General features: G+C 39.8%; 2 protein-coding genes across 10 annotated transcripts in view; both read left to right on the forward strand.

The window, feature by feature from the left end:
• LOC114657616 (uncharacterized) overlaps positions 1 to 23,792 on the forward strand; it is a 708,025-nt gene that overhangs the window by 416,658 nt on the left and 267,575 nt on the right. The window lies entirely within an intron of this gene.
• The window catches only part of faap24 (FA core complex associated protein 24), a 225,031-nt gene that overhangs the window by 40,423 nt on the left and 160,816 nt on the right, over positions 1 to 23,792 (forward strand). Inside the window, exon 2 of the mRNA XM_051931563.1 lies at positions 19,075 to 19,217. Within this exon, the coding sequence (XP_051787523.1) occupies positions 19,106 to 19,217 (112 nt within the window). The 5' untranslated portion in view covers positions 19,075 to 19,105. The remainder of the gene's footprint in view (positions 1 to 19,074; positions 19,218 to 23,792) is intronic.

The raw sequence follows: 23,792 nt of genomic DNA on the forward strand, positions 1-23,792 counted from the left end.
ACCGATTCTGTTCATAACTTTTATGGACAGAATTTCTAGGCGCAGCCAGGGTGTTGAGGGGGTCCGGTTTGGTGGGCTCAGGATTGGGTCACTGCTTTTTGCAGATGATGTTGTCCTGTTTGCTTCATCAGGCCGTGATCTTCAGCTCTCTCTGGATCGGTTCGCAGCCGAGTGTGAAGCGGCTGGGATGAGAATCAGCACCTCCAAATCCGAGACCATGGTCCTCAGCCGGAAAAGGGTGGAGTGCCCTCTCAGGGTTGGTAGCGAGATCCTGCCCCAAGTGGAGGAGTTCAAGTATCTCGGGGTCTTGTTCACGAGTGAGGGAAGAATGGAGCGTGAGATCGACAGGCGGATCGGTGCGGCATCCGCAGTAATGCGGGCATTGCATCGGTCTGTCGTGGTGAAAAAGGAGCTGAGCCGCAAGGCGAAGCTCTCAATTTACCAGTCGATCTATGTTCCTACCCTCACCTATGGTCATGAGCTATGGGTAGTGACCGAAAGAACGAGATCGCGAATACAAGCGGCTGAAATGAGTTTCCTCCGCAGGGTGTCTGGGCTTTCCCTTAAAGATAGGGTGAGAAGCTCAGTCATCCGGGAGGGGCTCAGAGTAGAGCCGCTGCTCCTCCGCATCGAGAGGAGTCAGATGAGGTGGCTCGGGCATCTGATCAGGATGCCTCCTGGACGCCTCCCTGGTGAGGTGTTCCGGGCACGTCCAACCGGGAGGAGGCCCCGGGGAAGACCCAGGACACGCTGGAGGGACTATGTCTCTCGACTGGCCTGGGAACGCCTTGGGATTCTCCCGGAAGAGCTAGAAGAAGTGGCCGGGGAGAGGGAAGTCTGGGCATCTCTGCTCAAGCTGCTGCCCCCGCGACCCGACCTCGGATAAGCGGGAGACAATGGATGGATGGATGGACTTTGGGGTTAGTAGTTTAGACCAAATAATGCCAAAAACCTCTTAGTGCATAAGGGGTTAATCAGCAATGTTTCTTACTTTCACTCTTCCCAAAAATGTAAAGGTCCAGAACACCCTCTTTAATGAGTTTTGTGGTTGTGAAATTACATGCAGGATGAAATTTAGAATCAATTTTGTAAAACTGTGTGCAAAATCAAACTCAGCAGTTTTGTTCACCACTACCTACTGTTTTGTGATGTTATAATGAATTAAGATTCAGGCCACCAAACAAGGACAATGGCACTAAAGGTCATTGTTTTGTCAAACAAACAATGTCATCGCATTGCGCACACATTATAATAACTTTGAATCTGATGACACTATTGTTTGTTTTTTCAAATCAAAGCAAAATCTTATATGCCATTGTGCACCTGTTTATCGCTACAAAGTGCACTAGAAAATACCCATAACAAAGCAGAAAGAAACATGAAATTTTTTTTGTTGTGCATGCTGAGTTGTTCAAAATATGGTAGAAAGAGCGTGACTAAGGATGACATTACTAAATTTTATTGTCTCTTGATGGTAGACATCTGTTGAAGTTTATTTTATGGTTAGGCAGTTATAATTATAGGCTTTGATGCCAGTACAGCTGCGTGACTTGCACCAATTTTGAATCAACTTTAACTTAGAGGGCCGAATATTTTTCCCAGAAAACTTGGTTTTCTTAAAATTACACAAAGTAGTGTTTTCACACAAGAATCAACATAAAAATGTCTGTTGCTGTGTGTTGTGGCTGCTGTAGGCACCTGTTCAGCATCTCAGGCAGCAGTAGTGGTGGTTCAGTTGCCACCTGGAATGCGTGGCGGGCCGACTGCCTAGCTGTCTTTGCGCAGTGGTTGCAGTCACAGTGCAACACAATCTGGTTTGTACTTCTTATCATTGTAAATGGTGGTCCTCCCCGGCGAATATTTCTGTAGGCGCATCAGCTACATGAATGTGTTCAGGCCCACAGCTGGGAACTAATCACATAATGCTGGTGCAATTCAATCCAGTCCAATTCAGCAATAATACGCAAAACAGTGTCCTCTGAGTCTTTGGCCCTGTGCATTCGCTTTGGTCTCTCACCAAATGTTGATGCCATTTTAGAGTTTGTTTCTTTTTTGCTACTCATGCATGCACAGGGAATCGAAGTTAAATCAAGAAAGCTAACTTTCCTTCTAGGAAAGAGAGTCAAACTAAAACATAACAGCAAATTTTGTCGCAGTTTACAGTTGATTACTGTCCTCTACCCCTGAATTTCAACAAAAGTTGACATCCGCCCTGAAAGCATAAAATAATCTTTTTAACAATACTGTTCACATTACCTGCTGAAGAAAGGTAATATAATAATTTTTAAAGTATTTAATATCTGTTGTCATACGTGTACCTTGAGTTGTCCTTGCTTTGTATCCTTGTGTGTCTGAACCTCTCTCCAGTGCTCTCTATCTTCAGCACGTTTCTGTAAATCCTGCTTCTCAGAGCCTTGCTCAGCTCTTGTCCCCTTTTTTAATTCCCATCTTTGAAGTCAACTCTGTGTGCCTCCTAAGCTTTTAGTCCTTCTTATATTACTCTCACACACACTTCCATTTTTTGATCGTGTCACTAAAGCCATACTGACTAATCAGGTTGCTCATAGAGACCAGACACGCACACAGACCATAGCATTTTCTTAAATATTAGTGTACTGTTCTCGTCTTTGATGTTTGAACTGAAAACTATATAGCTGCCAAACTTTACTTCAGAGTCAGAGGTCTTACTTACCCACCGACATATAATTCTGTTTCTGCTTCCTTATAACTATTAACATGAATATTCAAGAGGCAGTTTTAACATTTTTTGAATAACTAACAGCTACCCTGCAAAGCAGAACAAACATTGAGTGTTGCCACTGGTGCTGTCTCCTGTAACAATACAGAGACCATCATCGGTGTTTGGGAGCCACAATCATCCAAATACCACCTCATCTTGATGCTTTCCACAGTCCATGGATTTAGTTATTAAGTGGGATTAAATATATATTTGTGAAATCACACTTAACCAGGACATTCAAAGTAGTAGTGTTCATGGTTCCAATGCTGCAAGGAGTTACAACAGTCATATAAAAACAAGAAATTGTCTATTATTGACAGATATGATGCTATTATTTCAGCATCAGTTACAACAGAGTCAACATTTAAAAACACATTTATTTTCTTACATTTACCCATTATGCAAAAATGCCTTGGCAGCGGTTTAGGGGTATTCCATGAAGCGTGCTTATAAAATCAAAACTTAGCCGAGCTCACTTGAATATCCCTCATTATGCTGTTGACACTTAAGTTGATTCCACAATCAAACTGTTTATTAACTCAAGATGGGTTTAGACAAGGGTTAGGTGATAGATTGAACGTTTGATTCAGTATTTATGAAAAATTAATATGTAGAAGGCAATATTGCAATGTTTAGTAATTTTAATTTTCTACTACTTCTGAATGTTAAATAAAAGCCACAAATTCTCCACTCTTTTTAAGCGCAACTCTGTCTACATTGCCTGGTGTTGATGAGTGCGAGGGGAAAAAAAATGAAGCAAGGATTTAGAACACATATGGGGTTAGCTCTGCTGTTTGCAAATGGTTTGGTTTTACTCAGGGTGACAGTTCAAACAATACAGCTTCTGAAGATAAAACATTACTGCGTATGAAGAAGGTATCCAAGCACATTCACATACCTAACATGGCGAAATGAGCACTGCTAAGCAAAGTTCCCTAAAATGTTTGTTTTAAGGCATAATTATGAGCTGACAAGGTGGGAGGTGCTTTGCAAAACACACTTGTTTATTAAGTTGCACCATAAAATTACCTGTACTTTCTCAGTGGTCAGATAAATACACTAACCACTCTTTCAAACAATAGAGGATCTAGAGTAGATGCTTGTTGACAGAGGCATTGGATGAGTGGAACATAAAAGAAAAAGAACCGGCCATTGTGTCTAATAATGACGCTAATATGATCCATGACGCCAATATGATCCATGCTGTACAACTTATGGAGCTGCTTCATGTCAAATGCTTTTTTGCAGATGCTTACTTTGGTATCTCAGACTGCTTGGAAAATTCCACCAATTGCCTGCTTTCTTTGCCAAATGAGGAGTGCTGCTTCTTTTTTTTTGTGCTGGGACTTTGCTCCAGGCGAGGGAAGACTCTGTGATGGGGCAGTTTGTGGAGAAGCTGAAACAGAATGTTCTTGAGCAGACTGAGAAGTTGAACCTGTCTATTCAGAGAACCTATACAGACTTGCAAGCGGACATAAATATACTGAAGAAAGAACAAGCTAAAATTACTGAGAGGTCCATGGGAAGGGTGGGATAAGCAGGTGGTGGTGTAGGGGGGGTTTCTCCATTTGGTTTCTGGGTTGGGGTTCACTCTCCTGGGATGACACCTTTCAATGGAACTATTTTTGGTTATTACTTCTTTCATTCTAAGTTACTTCTTGGTAAAGAGTTGCTGGTCAAGACATAATTTTTGGCTGGCAAACTGTATAACAGAAAGATCAAACATTGGAGGGATATAAAGTACAATTAAGTAGCAATAATCATATAACCGGTTAAGAGTGTAATTTGATAAGTTTGGTAAATTTCTATAAGATGTCACCATAATTCATTTGGGTGAGGTCACAGATAGCAAGTGTCACTCTTCAACCTAGGTTGGGCCAAATTTCAGCCAAAAGTTACACGCTGTTTACATTCTACAGGTGTTTGAAGCGATTTTTTCCAAAAATAATTAACTTTCCGTTTTTTTAACCATACTTCTCAAATGACCCTCATATATAAAGAAGGTTTCAAAAAGTTGATGCAAATCAAGGTTTGAGATAGTGAGCTAAATATATTAGTCAAATGTGTACACCAGAGTTCTATACAGAATATCATAACGTGGTTTGGAAGAATGGTTTCTAAACTCTTGGGACTCCCCCCCAGCGGGATGACCTGCTGTTGGGGTGGTACAGCATGATCGTGATTGAGAGAATAAAACTGAAAAAAATCAACTTTTACAAGTACAGTAAATGTATACCCAATGTCCCATATATTGGTCTCTTTCTTTTTTTCTCCGTGCTGCGTTGACATTGTGTACCAGAAGGTGTGAGCGTATTCACTGCGCGCAAGAACATGCAGGTGGCCAGTTGCTGTGTGCAACAACATGCTGGCGGTGATCAATGCACATGTACTCTGCAAGGCATGCACGGGGGCCACTGAGAAAAGAAGAGTGTTCATTGCTCAGCTTGCAGAGGAACTTCATCATCTCATCTTACTAGAAAAGGCGATGGAAAAAGAAAAAGAGGATGCAACATCGACAAGCTTCTGTTCCAGACAGCCGCTTTCCCCAGCAAGGACTGTCCTTGCGTGTGTGTGAACTGTGAGCATTTGAATTTGATGATTGCATATAGTGCTGAACTGACCTGTCTGTACTATTCTTTCCTCTGCATGTCCTGGAGTACAAAAGAAACAGCATACAGCAACATGTGGGAACTGGCAAGATTGGGGGGGGGACACACGGTCACTGATTACAAACCGCAAGATGTTATGCGAATGAATATGAATAATGTATCCGTGCCACAATATTTTCCGAAATGTACTATACAGGTCATAAAATGAATAATTCCAGATATCATATATACCTATGTCTCTGTTTTTTTGGGGGTTTTTTTGACATCATACACCATAAGGCGCATACTAATTCAGCGTGAGCAGGAACATTCAATAAAACTGAATAAAAAAAAAAAATCAAGTGATGGGGAGATACGAAGAAGGCAGATTCGCCAGCGTTTCTGTGTTAGCTTTTATCCCTCCAGATAAGAGAATGTCCAGTTCCATTGCCTGAAAACACCACTCACATCTATAGTTATTCCCAGTTTCAAATAAAAACTTACGCCGTCAGATGTGGGTGGGGCGGTAGTATGTATCATGATCGTGACTGAGAATAAATGTGAGAGAACAAAAACGGTAACTTTTACAAGTCCAGTAAATGTACTTTATGTACAATAACTGTTACAGAAACAAACCAAGTGTATGTGTGTACTATATAACGGAACACACTTGAAATGCATGTGCGCCAAATAACGATCTATTATTTCCACTCTAAAACTCCAGCACTTCACTCCCAGATAATCAATCAAGGCATGAGACGGGAGAAGTTTGTGCACGTTCTGTCGGTGGTGGGATGGAATAGCAGGCTGCTTGTCTTTATCGGCACATTTACAGGACAAAAGACGCTGGTGGAGAGGTTTGAATTGGTTTAAGGTGGGCTGGATCTACAAGTTTTTTCGTAGGCTCTGGTAATTCTAGTGTTAAACAGGCGTCAAATATTGGAAGCTAAGTGTCGGCCCTTAATAACTCCAGTTTGATCTTGTGATATTACCGAAGGCAATACTTTCTCCATCCTTCTAGCTAGGACTTTGCAGAGTATCTTAACATCATTATTCAGAAGTGAAATTGGTCTGTATGATGCACATTGTAACAAGTCCTTACTTTGTTTAGGAAAGACGGTGATTAATTCTTGGCGAAAAGTTTGAGGTAGAATTTGATTGTCTCTAGCTTCTGTAAATGTTGCTAATAAGAGGGGAACTAGCTGAGTGGAGAATTTCTTATAAAATTCTACAGGGTAGCCATCAGAGCCTGCTGCTTTCCCGCTCTGAAGTGACTTTATAGCATCTAGTAATTCTGATAGCGCCAAAGGTTTATCCAGTTCCTCTGCAGTAAAAGTATCTATTTGTGGTATCTGTAATGTATCCAGAAATGCATTTGATTGTGTGTTGTCTTCTTTAAACTCAGTAGAATATAAGGATTTCTAGTAGTCTCTAATTGTGTGCATTATATTTTTATGGTCAATGATTTTATCTCCGTTCGTGTTGGTGATTGCTGGGATTGCATTGCGAACTTTTTTGTTGTGGATTTGTTGAGCTAAGAGCTTATTAGCTTTCTTTCCGTGTTCATAGTAATGATGTCTTGATTTTAAAATGAGTTGTTCAGTTTCTTTGGTTGTTAAGAGGTTGAGCTCTGAATGCAGAGCCTGCCTTTTCCTATGAAGAGCCTCACTTGGACACCTGGCATGTTCTTGATCTATTCTAGTAATTTCGCTGGTTAGCTCTGATACCTTCTTGGTTTCTAATTTATTTCTATGGGAAAGATATGAAATAATCTGTCCTCTTAAGAAGGTCTTTAGAGTTTCCCAGAGTATTCCTGCAGAGACATCTGAGGATGTCTGTAGGAAGAAACTGATTTGTTTTGATATAAATTCTGTACAGTTCTCATCTGCTAATAGAAGTGGGTTAAGACACCATCTGCAAGGTGAGTATGTTGGGCATAATGATTTTAAGTCCAAGATCACAGGGGCATGGTTGTGTGACAGATAGGGGCGCTCTCGCTCCCTTGAACCCTCGGACAATACGTCAGACACCAGATAAAAGTCCAAAATATTGAATTTATTATAATAATACTGTGCACAAAGCACCACTACTCCAATGAACAATGATCAATAATAAACAATCCTGTTTTAAAAATGTCATCACTGATATCCCCGGCACATACCTCATTGAAGTCTTGTTTATCCGGAGGCTTCTCCCGATCTGTGTAGCCGCTCCAAAACTCATCCCAAGCGTCGGCCATGATGAGTGTGGTTCCTCCACTGGTGCCGTTGCTCCGTTTGACTTTTCTCGTACCCATGACGGTCTTGGTAAAGGTAAGTTTTGCCGAATTTTCTGTGTGTCTTACGTTGTCTTCTTGGGGTTCTCTGTTCATAGAAATTTTTAGATACAGGTCCTCTGCCAAACCGATGGCCAGAGAATCCTGCCGAGACTACGCCAACTGTGACAGATAGGGGCGCTCTCGCTCCCTTGAACCCTCGGACAAAACGTCAGACACCAGATAAAAGTCCTAAATATTGTATTTATTATAATAATGCTGTGCACAAAGCACCACTACTCCACACTACTACAATAAACAGTCCTCCACTCTCCCAGACACGTTGCCACCCTTCCACCCAGCTCAGCTCATCTTCTGGGGTTTCCCGTAGTCCTTTTATAGTCCATGACCCGGAAGTGCTAAGGGAAAATATTCCTTACTCCTCCATGCAGTGTCCTATGGCGGCCCCCATGGTATCCAGCAGGGCTGTGAATTAAAAGTCCACTGTCCATAATTCCCTGCTGGCATTCGGGGCACTTCCACACTACAGGGAGGGTTCCACCTGGCGGTCTGGGGGTATTGGCCGGGATGAATGGCCAGCCATATCCCACATTGGAAATAACAATAGCATCGTACTAGCAAGATTTAATAATACGCAAGAAATTATGTCTCTATTATAAAAAAAAAAATCCTGGGAGAGAATGACTAGGGAGACAAGACGTGATTTGCATCTTAGAACACAGCAGCTTTGCAGTGCCTCACAGACCTGAGTTCGATTCCCCGCTGGGGATAAAGTGTTGCTTTTTTCTTTTTAACCTCAAACGGACATAAAATTTATAAATTGGTATGCACTGTCAGTTAATGAGATCGCTATATTTTCATGTGGGATGCTCATGTGGGATGTGCCACGTAGAGAGACAGACAGGCAGAGATATATAAATAAACAGGGAAGCCACATGTACTGAAAGAAAAAAAAGATCAACATGTGCGTTGTTCCTCCAGCACTGAATAAGCTCACGTGCTCTAACATCACCCCTCCCCCCATCTGACTCTCTAAGTAACATCACAAGTACAGACGCAAACCAAGTGCAATCAAGAGTGTCCGGTTCGATCCCCACTCACTCCTATATTTGCCATTTTCAGTAGTAAGCTGCTCTTTTTGTTAATATTATACAGTACACTCACAAGTACAGACGCAAACCAAGTGCAATCAAGAGTGTCCGGTTCAATCCCCACTCACTCCTATATTTGCCGTTTTCAGTAGTTAGCTGCTCTTTTTGTTAATATTATACAGTACACACATGCACTTCGTTAACGTCTGTACTTGTGATGCTACTTAGAGAGTCAGATGAGGGGAGGGGTGATGTTAGAGCACGTGAGCTTATTTAGTGCTGCAGGAACAACGCACATGTTGATCTTTTTTTTCTTTCAGTACATGTGCCTTCCCTGTTTATTTATATATCTTTGCCTGTCTGTCTCTCTATTACGCAGTGCTCTGTCTGTCTGTGTGTTATGGATCTTAAAAATAAGTTATAAGGACAGTTGTTCATGTTAATTGCAGTCTCAATTGTTAAAAAAATATTTTAAAAGGAGCATCCCACATGAAAATATAACGATCTCATTAACTGACAGTGCATACCAATTTATAAATTTTATGTTCGTTTGAGGTTAAAAAGAAAAAAAAAAAGCAACATTTTATCCCTAGCGGGGAATCGAACTCAGGTCTGTGAGGCACGGCAAAGCTGCAGTGATCTGAGAAGCAAATCTTAGCGCACTACACCACGGAAACTGGTGTAGCATCCTCGAAGCTTTTGTGAAAGTGTTTATTTGATCTTTGGAACTCGGGCTTTACACATTCTATAGTTTATGCCGACTACATTTGGTAACATTTATTACTAAAATATGAAAAAGTTTCTGTTTTAACAATGTGTTTACACAGATTACTGTAGAAACGGAACACGCATGAAATGCGTGTGTTCCAAATAACTATCTATTATTTCCACTCTAAAACTCCACTTCACTCCCAGATAATCAATCAAGGCATGAGCTGGGAAAACTTCGCGCACGTTCTAAGTCGGTGGGTGGATGGAATAGCCGGCTGCTGGCAGCTTGTCTTTTATCAGCACATTTAGAGGACAAAGGGTGCTGGCGGAGAGGTGTGAACAGATTTAAGAAGCGATTTAAGGTGGGCCGGATCTACAAGTTTTTCCGTAGGCTCTGGTAATTCTAGTGTTAAAAGACCTGCAAGACGAAAGAGGTTGGCCACGGAGCGTCTCGCGGGGATCTTAAACATGAGACTTTGTGCCAAGATATTGACCCAGGACCATCTCGCGGGGACAGAGAACATGAGATTTTTGCAAGACACGCCCTACTTACAACCAATATTAAATAAGACCACGGGCAGCAAAACACTCAGTTGTGTCAAGGCTTTAAGCACACACAGATCCAAGGCTCTCAGCGCATATAAAGTGTATAAGGACAATACGTTACAGATGAAACGTCGACGACTAAGCGAGGAAGAAAGTGCAGTGTGGAGAAAAGAGATTCAAAAGCATTGGAGAGAAAAAAATGCAAAAAAGAAAAAGAATAATCTAGGTGCAAATTCAGAAAATAAGGAAAGTAATACAGTAATCCCTCACCTATCGCGGGGGTTACGTTCCAGAGCCCCCCGCGATAGGTGAAAATCCGTGAAGTAGCGACCTATATTTATTTTATTATTTATACATATTTTAAGGCTTTATAAACCCTTCCCACACTCTTATAAACCTTTCTCACTCTCTTGTTAACCTTTTCCACGCTCTTATAAACACTTCCTATGCTCTTAAACACTTTCTACATTCTTAAACACCTCAGACCAACACTGCACACTGCACGCAGCGATCAGACGTCAATGTGTCTGCACTTGCTTTGTGAAGGGGGGCAGCTGAACTCACGCTGAGCAGAAATGAACTTTGTGCTGCTTCTGCCAAAATGCCTGCTTGTCGCTCTGCGCGTTCGGAAGGAGGAGGAGGAGTGTGTGTGTGTGGGTGTGTGAGAGCTAAACGCACCTTCGCTCAAACCCCCCCTCCCCGGAAGCGCAGTACGCTCCTGCCACTTTGCATTGTCAAGGGGGTGGGGAGCTGAATGAACGCTAAGGAGAAGTGGACTTTGTGCTGCTTGTCGCTCTGCGTGTCAATAATTTAAAAGCCTGTACATCACCAATTTTCCTGTCTCATTGTCTTGTCTTGCGTGAAGTTAAAATGTTTTATAATAGTGAGATGTTACTCATATCCTTAGCCCGACATCCACATATCATATGTGTTAACAAAGTGTGTTTTATAAGTTTACATGTGTTTAAAGCACGTGGGATGGGTATTTTAAGGCTTAAACTATAAAAATGTTTATTTATATGGTCTTTCTATATCGCGGATTTTCTCCTGTTGCTGATGGGTCTGGAACATAACTTCCGCGATAGGCGGGCAATCACTTGTATTTAAAAACCCGCTAAGTCATGAATCCGCGAAAAGTGAACCGCAAAGTAGCGAGGGATTACTGTAATCAGTCCGGAACAAATGGAATTAAAAAAAAAAGCACGTCCACTCAGGCTCTGAATTAAAAGACAAAGTATAACTTTATAAAGACGTTCAAAAACTTTCGCCCTATACACATGCAGAGCAGGTTAGAGATTATGAAAGCAGTGGAATTCTAAAGGCTCAAAAAAAACGATGGCGCGATACATATGCAGTGAAAGGTAAAGAATATGAAAGCAGGAAAATTCGAAAGTATTGTAGTGTCCCTTCCAGCTTGAAGCCTTTTATTTTTTTTGGAGCGACTGTTATTAAGTGCTGATGATGTAGATCGTTTTGTCTGTGCTGAAATTCCAAACAGAGAAACCTATCCTGAATTATGGTACAAAGTCATTAAACACATGTCTTGCTGACCTCATTTAAAAGATTCAGCATGTTGGGACTCTACAGATTCCAAATATTGTTTTTAAAGAAGTATTGAAATAAAAGTGAAACTAATGAAATAGCAACAATTCAAAGTAAAAAAAAAAATCTTAAAAGTTTGTATCTGGAAAACCAAACACGGGGTTGGCGAGCGAAGTGAGCAGGGGGCGAAGCCCCCTAGTTATCTATAAAGAAATAATCAATTCTTGAGTAGCAATAATGCACTGGTGAGTAGAAGGAATTTGTTCTTGAGTTTTGGTTTAGAAACCTCCAGGGGTCTGATAAGTTGTGGTCAGTTAAAAACCGTGTAATTATCTTTGCAGTGTTAGGTCTCCTGTCACCGGGGGGATGACATCTATCTAAGAGTGGATTTAAAACACAATTAAAGTCCCCAGCCATTATAATTTTATGAGTGTTCACATTGGGAATGGATGCAAATACATTTTGCATGAATTCCCTGTCATCGACACTGGGTGCATAAGCATTTATCAAAATCACTTTACAGTTAAATAAGTTGCCCATGACCATCACATATCTCCCTTCAGGATCAGATACTACATCTGATACCACAAATGAGACTGTTCTATGTATGAGAATTCCCACACCTCTAATTTTCTTTGTAAAGCTGGAATGGAACATTTGACCAGTCCAGTCTTTTTGCAGCCGGAAATGATCCTTCCTTAGTAAGTGGGTCTCCTGTAAAAATACTATTTTAGCGTTTAGACCTGTTAGGTGAGAGAATACTTTCTTTCTCTTTAATTTGTGATTCAGGCCTTTAACATTCCAGCTCACAAAGTTAACTGTCCCATCACGGAGACATTGATTCTGAACTTTTGATGTCATTTTGTAGTCTTAACTGGAAGTGAGACAACTTTAACCTTAATTTCCAATTTCCCCACAAGTTATTGCCATGCAGCTTGTTGTTACATTGGTAGTTATAATTATAAGAGTGTGGTTTTTTAATAGTTGCTCGGCTCCTAAACAATTGGTACTCTTGTTAAATGTATATTTTGTAAACTGTATTAGGTGTAAATACGTTATAGAATGGCTGAAATGTTGTGATGAATGGTTATTATGTTGTTATACATGTATAAGTATGAAACGGGTAGTTATGAAAGTGTTTGAAATATGATAAGAGCATTGAAGATTTTTGATTAATGCTTAATGCTAATGTTTCATACCTTTAGAAATGTTATTTTAAAAAAAGGGTTATATAATGAAAAAATTAGTTGTGCCTCTGCATATAATTTAATACAGCACATAGCTTGATTTAAATACAGTATTTCTGCAATCTTTTTCTATATTACCCTAGTGTCTAGGGATTGCTTACTGTATGTACATATCTACAGTACTGTGCAAAAGTTTTAGGCAGGTGTGAAAAAATGCTGTAAACAAAGAATGCTTTCAGAAATATAAATAATGATTGTTTATTGTTATCAATTTACAAAATGCAAAGTGAGTGAACAAAAGAAAAATCTAAATCAAATCAATATTTGGTGCTACTACCTTTTGCCTTCAAACCAGCATTAATTCTTATAGGTACACTTGCACAAAGTCAGGGATTTTGTAGGATTATAGTCAGGTGTATGATCAACCAATTATACCAAACAGGTGGTAATGATCATCAGTGTCACACACAGGTTGAAACACAGTCATTAACTGAAACAGAAACAACTGTGTAGGAAGCTTAAAACTGGGTGAGGAACAGCCAAACTCTGCTACCAAGGTGAGGTTGTGGAAGACAGTTTCATGTCATGGCAAGATTGAGCACAGCAACAAGACACAAGGTAGTTATACTGCATCAGCAAGGTCTCTCCCAGACAAAGATTTCAAAGCAGACTGGGGTTTCAAGATGTGCTGTTCAAGCTCTTTTGAAGAAGCACTAAGAAACGGGCAACGTTGAGGATCGTAGACGCAGTGGTCGGCCAAGGAAACTTAGTGCAGCAGATGAAAGACACATCAAGCTTATTACCCTTCGAAACTGGAAGATGTCCAGCAGTGCCATCAGTTCAGAACTGACATAAACCAGTGGGACCCAGGTACACCCATCTACTGTCTGGAGAAGTCTGGTCAGAAGTGATCTTCATGGAAGAGTTGCAGCCAAAAAGCCATACCTCCGACATGGAAACAAGGCCAAGCGACTCAAGTATGCACGAAAACATAGGAACTGGGGTGCAGAAAAATGGTAGCAGGCGCTCTGGACTGATGAGTCAAAATTTGAAATATTTGGCTGTAGCAGAAGGCAGTTTGTTCGTCGAAGGGCTGGAGAGCGGTACAATAATGAGTGTCTGCAGGCAACAGTGAAGCATGGTGGAGGTTCCTTGAACGTTTGGGGCTGCATTTCTGCAAATGGAGTTGGAGATTTGATCAGGATTAATGGTGTTCTCAATGCTGAGAAATACAGGCAGGTACTTATCCATCATGCAATACCATCAGGGAGGCGTATGATTGGCCCCATATTTATTCTGCAGCAGGACAACGACCCCAAACATACAGCCAAAGTCATTAAGAACTATCTTCAGCGTAAAGAAGAACAAGAAGTCCTGGAAGTGATGGTATGGCCCCCACAGAGTCCTGATCTCAACATCATCAAGTGTGTCTGAGATTACATGAAGAGACAGAAGGATGTGAGGAAGCCTACATCCACAGAAGATCTGTGGTTAGTTCTCCAAGATGTTTGGAACAACCTACCATTCGAGTTCCTTCAAAAGCTGTGTGCAAGTGTACCTAGAAGAATTGATGCTGTTTTGAAGGCAAAGGGTGGTCACACCAAATATTGATTTGATTTAGATTTCTCTTTTGTTCATTCACTGCATTTTGTTGATTGATGAAAATAATGATTAACACATTTTTAAAAGCATTCTTTGTTTACGGCATTTTTTTCACACATGCCTAAAACTTTTGCACGGTACTGTATGTGTATGTGATCTTGTTTATTGAGGCTCTTGGTGGAATGAAGAGGTATTAGGAACACACCTGAGAATGTGAATGTAAAATAGTGAAATATATATGCAGGGTTATAATGACTTTATTGAATGTGAATAAAGAGAAGCAACTTGGACAACAAACTGAAAGCGGTGTGTTCTCATTGCTGCTCCACTTTACCTATTCCATAGGGCCAAAGACCTGGATTACGTCACCATTGAGGGCCAGTGGAGTTCAGTTCCAGACCTGGTTCACACAGCTTATCCTCTGGTGGTGGCGAAGTTCGCCTACACTTTGGGATTTGCTACTTTCATCATGTCTGTTGCTGTGGCCCACTAATGGGATCCGTAACATATGCAATGCATTCCTTATTTCACAAATGTTTGCTGTGCCTAGCTTGTTTTTGAGAGGGATATAAGGGTCTGACTAATGACACCAATTTTTAATGTCCCCATTAATGAGTAGAAGAAGACTAAAATGTATTCATTGCTTGCAGTAAATACTAAAAACAATGGTTTATTTCCTTAAGGCTGTGTTCAATGATGTTTTCACCCACAGTGTTGATCAAGAGCACTGCATATGTGGTGAAATGTTTAAAGTATGTGTGTATGTGTTGAATGCCTTCTTAAAGAAGGACCAGGGGAGCAGATATACACAAGGCACTGCCTTCCCCGAAGCGCTAGATTGCAGCACTCCAGGGTTGCAGCGATCCTTTGGATTCCCACAGGGTTCCATGGGAGTTGGAGTTTGGTATAGCCCTGTTGGGTTCTGTGGGGGCCGGGAGGGTGAGCTTCAGAGTTCTACTTTGTAGGGCTTTCACCAAACCTGGGAGTGCTTCCAGACCTCGCTAACGAGCCACCTGGAGTACACCACCTAATTGCAGCATAAATGGAGCCGCCCGTCTTCATTCCGGGAGCCAGTGTCAGGAGGATGAGGGATGAAGCTTGCTGAAGGATAAGAAGCAGAAGACAGACTTAGAGAGAGAAAGAAGAAGGGAAACTGCTGTACTTTGCTGTTTATTGGTGCATTTGTACTGTGATGTGTACTGGGAAAGAATTAAAGCATTCCACAGCTGAAAAAAACATGTGTGTTGCTGGACTTGTGCATATTGTCAGTCTGTGTCAGATCTAAAGCAAATGGCATCATGTTTCATGTGTATGACAAAACTGAAGATTCCACTGATGATTTCAATTGTTGTTATGGCTAACAGTAGTAACAACAAGTAGACTGCTGGTTTTGGGTTTGAAATCGAGCCATTTAAATTTATCAGGTGAGGTTTATCTTTACTTTGGGCAATGAGATTGTTAAAAGATGGGGAAATGGGAAATGTGATAATGACTGGGACTGTGCTCATGTAACTGGAAAACGTGTTATGAGTAATATAGAAAGGAGAACCCTAATATTTGTTCAGGAAAATGATTTACTGTGTTGTGCTATAGTTACGATGATGTTTTACTAGTCATCTACAGTATATATACTTTGAAAGAATGTTCTCATGAACAATGGATGCTGCTAATAACTTTTTTCAAAGTTGGTATTAATGTGAATGACCAGTTGCTATTTTCACCACTGAGCTGTTTGGTTTTGCTTCTTTTGATCTCTGTGGCACTGTTTTTGTTTGAATTTCTGTTGTAATTAGTTATGCAGCACACTGTTTTATTCACATTATACTCTAAATACACTGTACTTACAGTATCAGCTACAAAATGTAAATCACTATACACTAGCAATGTTTACCTTGTAATGTCTTGCCCATACTGTGGTGATGACCACATCAGGGAAGCACACAATATGAGGTATATCCTAGTATATCTGACATAGTTTGACATGACCTGGTTTTAATCTTGGGGCAAGAAGAGTGAACAGAGCTACCACAAAGATGGATAACGAAGTACCTTCTGTATTTAAGTTATGAAAGAAATGTCTGCAGTGAGTAATTATGCACTATGCGTTTTTAACTTGACTATTTTTTTTCAGAAATACTTAATCATTGTATGCATAATTTAAATAATACTGGTTAAGCTAAGTAGCAAAAAAATATCTACAGTGGTAAATTCTATACTTTGGAAATTATATATTATTATTTATCCAAAATATGCCAGCTCGTTTTATGGTATGATTAAGAAATTCAGGCACTAGTGAAGAATTGCTTTTATTTAATAAAAACACACAGGCTGTTTTTGAAATGGCTTCTTAATGTAGGCAGTGTAATAAAACTAGTAGCAAATATTAATTTGTTAATAAATGGAAGTTTGAAAACAAGCACCTTTGCCAAGATTGTCGCAAAAGAAATGATAATTATCATGGTCCCTCTGTGTAAGGGGTCCCTAACATACAGGTGCTGGTCATAAAATTAGAATATCATGACAAAGTTGATTTATTTCAGTAATTCCATTCAAAAAGTGAAACTTGTATATTAGATTCATTCATTACACACAGACTGATGTATTTCAAATGTTTATTTCTTTTAATGTTGATGATAATAACTGACAACTAATGAAAGTCCCAAATTCAGTATCTCGGAAAATTAGAATATCAATTAAGACCAATGCAAAAAAAGGATTTTTAGAATTGTTGGCCAACTGAAAGGTATGAACATGAAAAGTATGAGCATGTACAGCACTCAATATTTAGTTGGGGCTCCTTTGCCCTGGATTACTGCAGCAATGCGGCGTGGCATGGAGTCGATCAGTCTGTGGCACTGCTCAGGTGTTATGATAGCCCATGTTGCTCTGATAGTGGCCTTCAGCTCTTCTGAATTGTTGGGTCTGGCGTATTGCATCTTCCTCTTCACAATACCCCATAGATTTTCTATGGGGTTAAGGTCAGGCGAGTTTGCTGGCCAATCAAGAACAGGGATACCATGGTCCTTAAACCAGGTACTGGTAGCTTTGGCACTGTGTGCAGGTGCCAGGTCCTGTTGGAAAATGAAATCTGCATCTCTATAAAGTTCGTCAGCAGCAGGAAGCATGAAGTGCTCTAAAACTTCCTGGTAGACGGCTGTGTTGACCTTGGACCTCAGAAAACACAATGGACCAACACCAGCAGATGACATGGCACCCCAAACCATCACTGACTGTGGAAACTTTACATTGGACCTCACGCAACGTGGATTCTGTGCCTCTCCTCTCTTCCTCCAGACTCTGGGACCTTGATTTCCAAAGGAAATGCAAAATTTACTTTCATCAGAGAACATAACTTTGGACCACTCAGCAGCAGTCCAGTCCTTTTTGTCTTTAGCCCAGGTGAGACTCTTCTGACGCTGTCTCTTGTTCAAGAGTGGCTTGACACAAGGAATGCAACAGCTGAAACCCATGTCTTGCATACGTCTGTGCGTGGTGGTTCTTGAAGCACTGACTCCAGCTGCAGTCCACTCTTTGTGAATCTCCCCCATATTTTTGAATGGGTTTTGTTTCACAATCCTCTCCAGGGTGCGGTTATCCCTATTGCTTGTACACTTTTTTCTACCACATCTTGTCCTTCCCTTCGCCTCTCTATTAATGTGCTTGGACACAGAGTTCTGTGAACAGCCAGCCTCTTTATCAATGACCTTTTGTGTCTTGCCCTCCTTGTGCAAGGTGTCAATGGTCGTCTTTTGGACAACTGTCAAGTCAGCAGTCTTCCCCATGATTGTGTAGCCTACAGAACTAGAATGAGAGACCATTTAAAGGCTTTTGCAGGTGTTTTGAGTTAATTAGCTGATTAGAGTGTGGCACCAGGTGTCTTCAATATTGAACCTTTTCACAATATTCTAATTTTCCGAGATACTGAATTGGGACTTTCATTATTTGTCAGTTATAATCATCAACATTAAAAGAAATAAACATTTGAAATACATCAGTCTGTGTGTAATGAATGAATCTAATATACAAGTTTCACTTTTTGAATGGAATTACTGAAATAAATCAACTTTGTCATGATATTCTAATTTTATGACCAGCACCTGTATTCACATGGTACTCTGGAGGACCTTGAAGAAATAAAGGTGGAGAACTACTGTTTTAGGAGACTTGCCAGTAGCCACACACCAAGACAATTTGGACTTTAGCAGAAGACAAGCATTTACAAATTGTTTTCGGATAAGTTTGGTCTACCCGCACACCTTCTTCTATGTTTAGAACCCCAATGATTCTGCATTGTGGCATTACTTTTCTCTAAATATTTACATTCTTCTGTAATCTGAATTAGTTACTGAATATATTACTTTATATTTTTGTGATATACTGAGCCAAATGTATTTATTGCTTCAAACAAAATTATGTACAAAATACGTGAAATAATTAAGAACTTTAAATATAAAAATTGCGTACCCTGCAGTACATACAGTATCATAGATGGACAATGACCAATACAGCATTCTAACAAATTGGTGCTTAAATTTGCACCTGCATTTCAGCATGTTTTATGCTGACTTCATTATAAAGGAACTTCACTGTCGAAAGGATTTGTTAACCAAGTTATTGCTGTATTTATTCGATGCATTTATGTCCTTTTTAGCTTGGCAATCCTATGGTAAATTTGCTTGCAGTTTTTTTTTTTTTTTGTTATTAAGTTTTAATGGGTTAAAAACGATACAGTATTCTTTATGTTAACATTTTAACAAGCATGGTTTGTAAAATCTGTTTTTTTGCTGTACAGCAAATTGCTGTGAGCTAAAGTGGAGGACAGTATGAGAACGGACACCAATGCCACTTCTATGCAGTTGGGAGCTACCGTCCCCAGAGGTCATGTGATTGTTAGTGAGAAGTGGAGAGGATCTGTGATTGTACAAAGATTACTTGGTGAGTATTGTACTGTGTTCAAATTACGAAGATGTTTTTTTTTAATATTTATATTTAAATGACTTTTCTTGTTTTAGTATCTCAATTAATACTTCTGTATAGGTCTCTGTCAAATTCCCCACCACCTCAAAAACATATCCCCTTGTGTCTGTTTTAAAAGAAAATTTACTTAAGCTATATTACTTTACAGCTTAGTAGTTTTACACTACTGTTCAAGATCGTGTGATATTTACCCCAAATGACTTGGTGATCTGTAAATTAGTCAATCTCAAAATCAACTTTTTCGGAGCCTGCTTTTCTAAGCTTTATAGCAATTTAGTTGTGTGCTCCTTTTATATGAAGTATTACTGTAGTTAAGGAATCACACTTGTCTTTCTGTTTTGTGATAACTTTCTGTAAAGAGAGAAGTAGGGTGCACCATGTTAGCCATTGTGGATTCAATGAGATGTTTGCAATTTTCAGCTTGTTCAGGTCAGCTAAGGTTGGGGAGCATGCATTGGTAATAATTTTATTTTTTTTCCCAAGTAAATGTTCCTGCTGCTAGACTGATCAATCAAGTCCACTTGAACCCCTGTCATGGTTGGACTGACATTCCAAATGGTTCTTCTTCTTCTCCCTCTTCATCTTTTCCCACTTCTATGTGGGATTGTAATAAAAAAGGTTTTCTCTGTAACAGGAGAAGGGATGAAATAAAGGAGTAAGAGGGGGTTGGTCGCTTCAGTGCAAAACCAGCTACAAAGATTGGAATGTTTGGGATGATAGCGAAAGAATGTGCAAAAAACTTGCTTCTCATAAAGAGTTTCAGAATGTTATGGGAATACAGTCAAGGCCATGTACTTGTTTTTCACTTCGAGGGGCTTCATTGCAAGCAACGCTTGTTATTGTGTGTCTTCTGATACTAGGCACCATCTCAGTGAGGGCCAAGTAGAAGAAAAACAATACTGCGTCCCGTGGAAGGGTGTGTGCTGAAACTGATCACTTCTGTATACACTGCTTACACGTAAGCCATTTTGGGTAAGGACACTCAATTAGTATATAAGGGAAGGTTCCGCCCTCAGTTTCTTCGGAAGCTCAACCGTGGGGAACGTGCACACCGCCCGGTATTGGACCAGGCTCACGAGTTGATCCTCTGACGAGACTGACACGCGGGCTCCCTCAGTCTACTGGTCTAGGATGATGGCTCTGGGTCTTTTGATATTACTGTAAGTCAATAGTATAATTCACATATCTGTATTACTGTAAGTCAATAGTATAAATCATATATCTTTTGATATTACTGTAAGTATAGTATAATTCACATATCTGTATTACTGTAAGTCAATAGTATAATTCACATATCTGTATTACTGTAAGTCAATAGTATAAATCATATATCTTTATATATATTACTGTAAGTCAATAGTACAATTCCTATATCTGCATGTATATTGCTATTATATTGTATGTAACTGATATTATATTTGAACAAGTAAACAATTGAAGTATTGGACCTTTCCTCTCTGATTCTTGCCTGCTTATTTTCTGTTAAAACCTTTGAACCATTTTCCCAAACTAAAACAGGGATCAATGTGCTTGATCAGCCTTCTCCATACAGCTCAGTCCTCCACCACCACCCCAGTTAAACTCTTCTTTTATTTTCTCCATCCACCTCTGTTTTGGCCTCCCTCACTTTCTGTCCCCCGTACTTCAATTTAAATGAAGTGCCCCGCCCCCTCTCCTGTTATTGGTGAATTTCAACCTAACTCTGCCCAGACCCCGGCTTAATTCCACCCCCTCCACATGATTGGTCAGGGTTTGTGTCAAGAGCAGTTTGATGGGTGTTGTTCCCGCCCAGACCCCACCTTAATCCCACCCGCAACCCACCTGATTGGTTCAGGGTTTGTGTCAAGAGCAGTTTGATAGGTGTTGGTCCCGCTCAGCTGACAAGCACGGCCGAACACATGCAGCCCCTCCTTCCCTGAGAAAACAGATGCACGTTTTGTGGTTTTTAACTTTTGAAGGTAAAGGATTTTAGGTATTGCTTGTAAAGCACAAAATAACTAGTTCGATATAAGCCTTTTAAAAATCGCACAGAGGTAAATAGTATACAGAAATTCCCTTTTAAATCACGCTTGATACGTATAAAAAAAAATCTATCTAAAAAAAACCCTTTTCTATCAAATACACCACATTTTAAATAATCAAGTACATTTACGTATGTATTTTCAGTGGAGCTAAGAAGCCACATTGCAGAAGCATTTCGCTTAACTTTCTAAAGGAGAACGCTGTACCCAGAAACAGAGTGAACGGAAAAAAGGTGGATTAAGCACTCTTCTCCATTCTATGAAAACTGATCATTTTTTCAGCTCCTTCAAAAACAGGTGGAGACTCATCTTCACTTCTGGTGCGGGAGGTCAGAAGGGTCAACTCCCACTTCAGCAGGACACAGCTGTGTGCCCTGCTCAAACTTTATGTGAAATACTCTATGTAAGATGAGCTTTTCTTTTGCTGATACACGTAATGGGGCAGCTGACACAAGAAACAGGTTCACACATACAGGTCTTTAACATAAGTTCATAACTTCCTGTTGTAAATGTAAAGCGGTCTTAAAACGGGTCAAAGGGGCACACATTTGTTAAAAGAAATCGCTCTCCTTATTATAAAGTCTGCTTTAAAAAAAATCGCTCTTTTCAGTATATAAATAAGCGTTCAGACCAGTCCATTACACAGCTTGCCGTTAATACTGAAAGATGACTCCAGATCTCATCGAAAGACAAAGCAGTGTGTCTTCAATATCTTATTAGAACAATTTTTTCTATTTTTTTATTTTTTATGGATAGGACTAAATTAAACATAATTATTGTTAATACAGTCTATTCTCCCGAGAGTCACGGCAGTGTCTGCATTCTTCTTGAATACAAGTCAAAGGACCAGGGTTTGTGCGGTGATCATGGTCAAGGTCAGAGTTAAGCTAAACATTATTATTCCAAAATGAAAAATTTACTTGCCCATATCCATATCAAGCAAGTATCACAAATATAAGACAGTAAAAAACTAAATTTACAAACACTAAGTCACAGAGGAAATTAAAAAAAAAAAACATATTAAGACCTGATCAACAAGGGATCACCCCAAGCTCACAGCACGCTGCAACTGAACCTATGTGTTCTGCAGTATGTTATTAGCTAAACTGTTATCTATTTATTCATTTCCATGGGGTTGCAAAGAGTTGGGGAAAACATTATTTAACATCTGCTACTATTATGCTAGATAACATTAGCTTGCTATTGTTATGACCTTGTCTGTCACTAAAAGTTGGTTTTGTGTTCCTCCTGATTCAGGAAGAACATTAAATATTAGAGTTAGGAATATTAACTAGACCGGTAGTCTTCATTGTAATGGCATTTGGCATTTGTGCCAAAATAAATAAATAAAGGTAATTATGAAGTAAATAATCACATGAAAAGTGGAGTTATAAAGGAGTTATTACAATTTGAAAACTGCAATGATGTATAAAAAAGATTGATAGGTGACAAAACCAGCATGAAAATAAACCTTTTGAAATAAATAATAAGCTTTTTTGACATGTGCAATCTGAAATAGTCTGAATAGGAAAATATGTCTTAAAGAGTTAATTTTTAAATAAAACTTGCAAAAGTCAAATTAAAAATATAAATTTTAAAACTGAATAAAACACAGAAGTAGCATTTAATGATATTAATTAATGTTAAGTATTATCAAACACTGTTCTGTTTTATAAGGTATATTTCTTTAATTTAGTTATGAACAAATTTATTGGCCGCATTTTGATTTGAAATTAACAATAGTTTGATACAGCTTTAAGAATTAGAATGCAAGACGAACCTAGATAGATAGATAGATAGATAGATAGATAGATAGATAGATAGATAGATAGATAGATAGATAGATAGATAGATAGATAGATAGATAGATAGATAGATAGATACTTTATTAATCCCCAAGGGGAAATTCACATACTCCAGCAGCAGGATACTGATAAAAACAATATTAATTAAAGAGTGATAAAAATGCAGTGCAAGTTAAAAAATGCAAGGTGGAGAGTGCGAGGCAGGTGGGGGAGGAACGATCTCCTCAGTCTGTCAGTGGAGCAGGACAGCGACAGCAGTTTGTCGTTGAAGCTGCTCCTCTGTCTGGAGATGATACTGTTCAGTGGATTCACCATGGTTGACAGGAGCCTGCTCAGCACCCGTCACTCAACCACAGATGTCAAACTGTCCAGCTCCGTGCCTACAATAGAGCCTGCCCTCCTCACCAGTTTGTCCAGGCATTAAGCATCCCTCTTCTTTATGCTGCCTCCCCAGCACACCTCCGCATATAAGAGGGCACTCGCCACAACCATCTGATGGAACATCTGCAGCATCTTATTGCAGATGTTGAAGGACTTCTAAGGAAGTATAGTCTGCTCTGTCCTCTCTTGCACAGAGAATCAGTATTGGCAGTCCAGTCCAATTTATCATCCAGCTACACTCCCAGGTATTTATTGGTCTGCACCCTCTGCACACAGTCACCTCTGATAATCACCGGGTCCTTGAGGGGCCTGGGCCTCCTAAAATC

Source organism: Erpetoichthys calabaricus, chromosome 9 (assembly GCF_900747795.2).
Source record: "Erpetoichthys calabaricus chromosome 9, fErpCal1.3, whole genome shotgun sequence".
Lineage (NCBI taxonomy): Eukaryota > Metazoa > Chordata > Cladistia > Polypteriformes > Polypteridae > Erpetoichthys > Erpetoichthys calabaricus.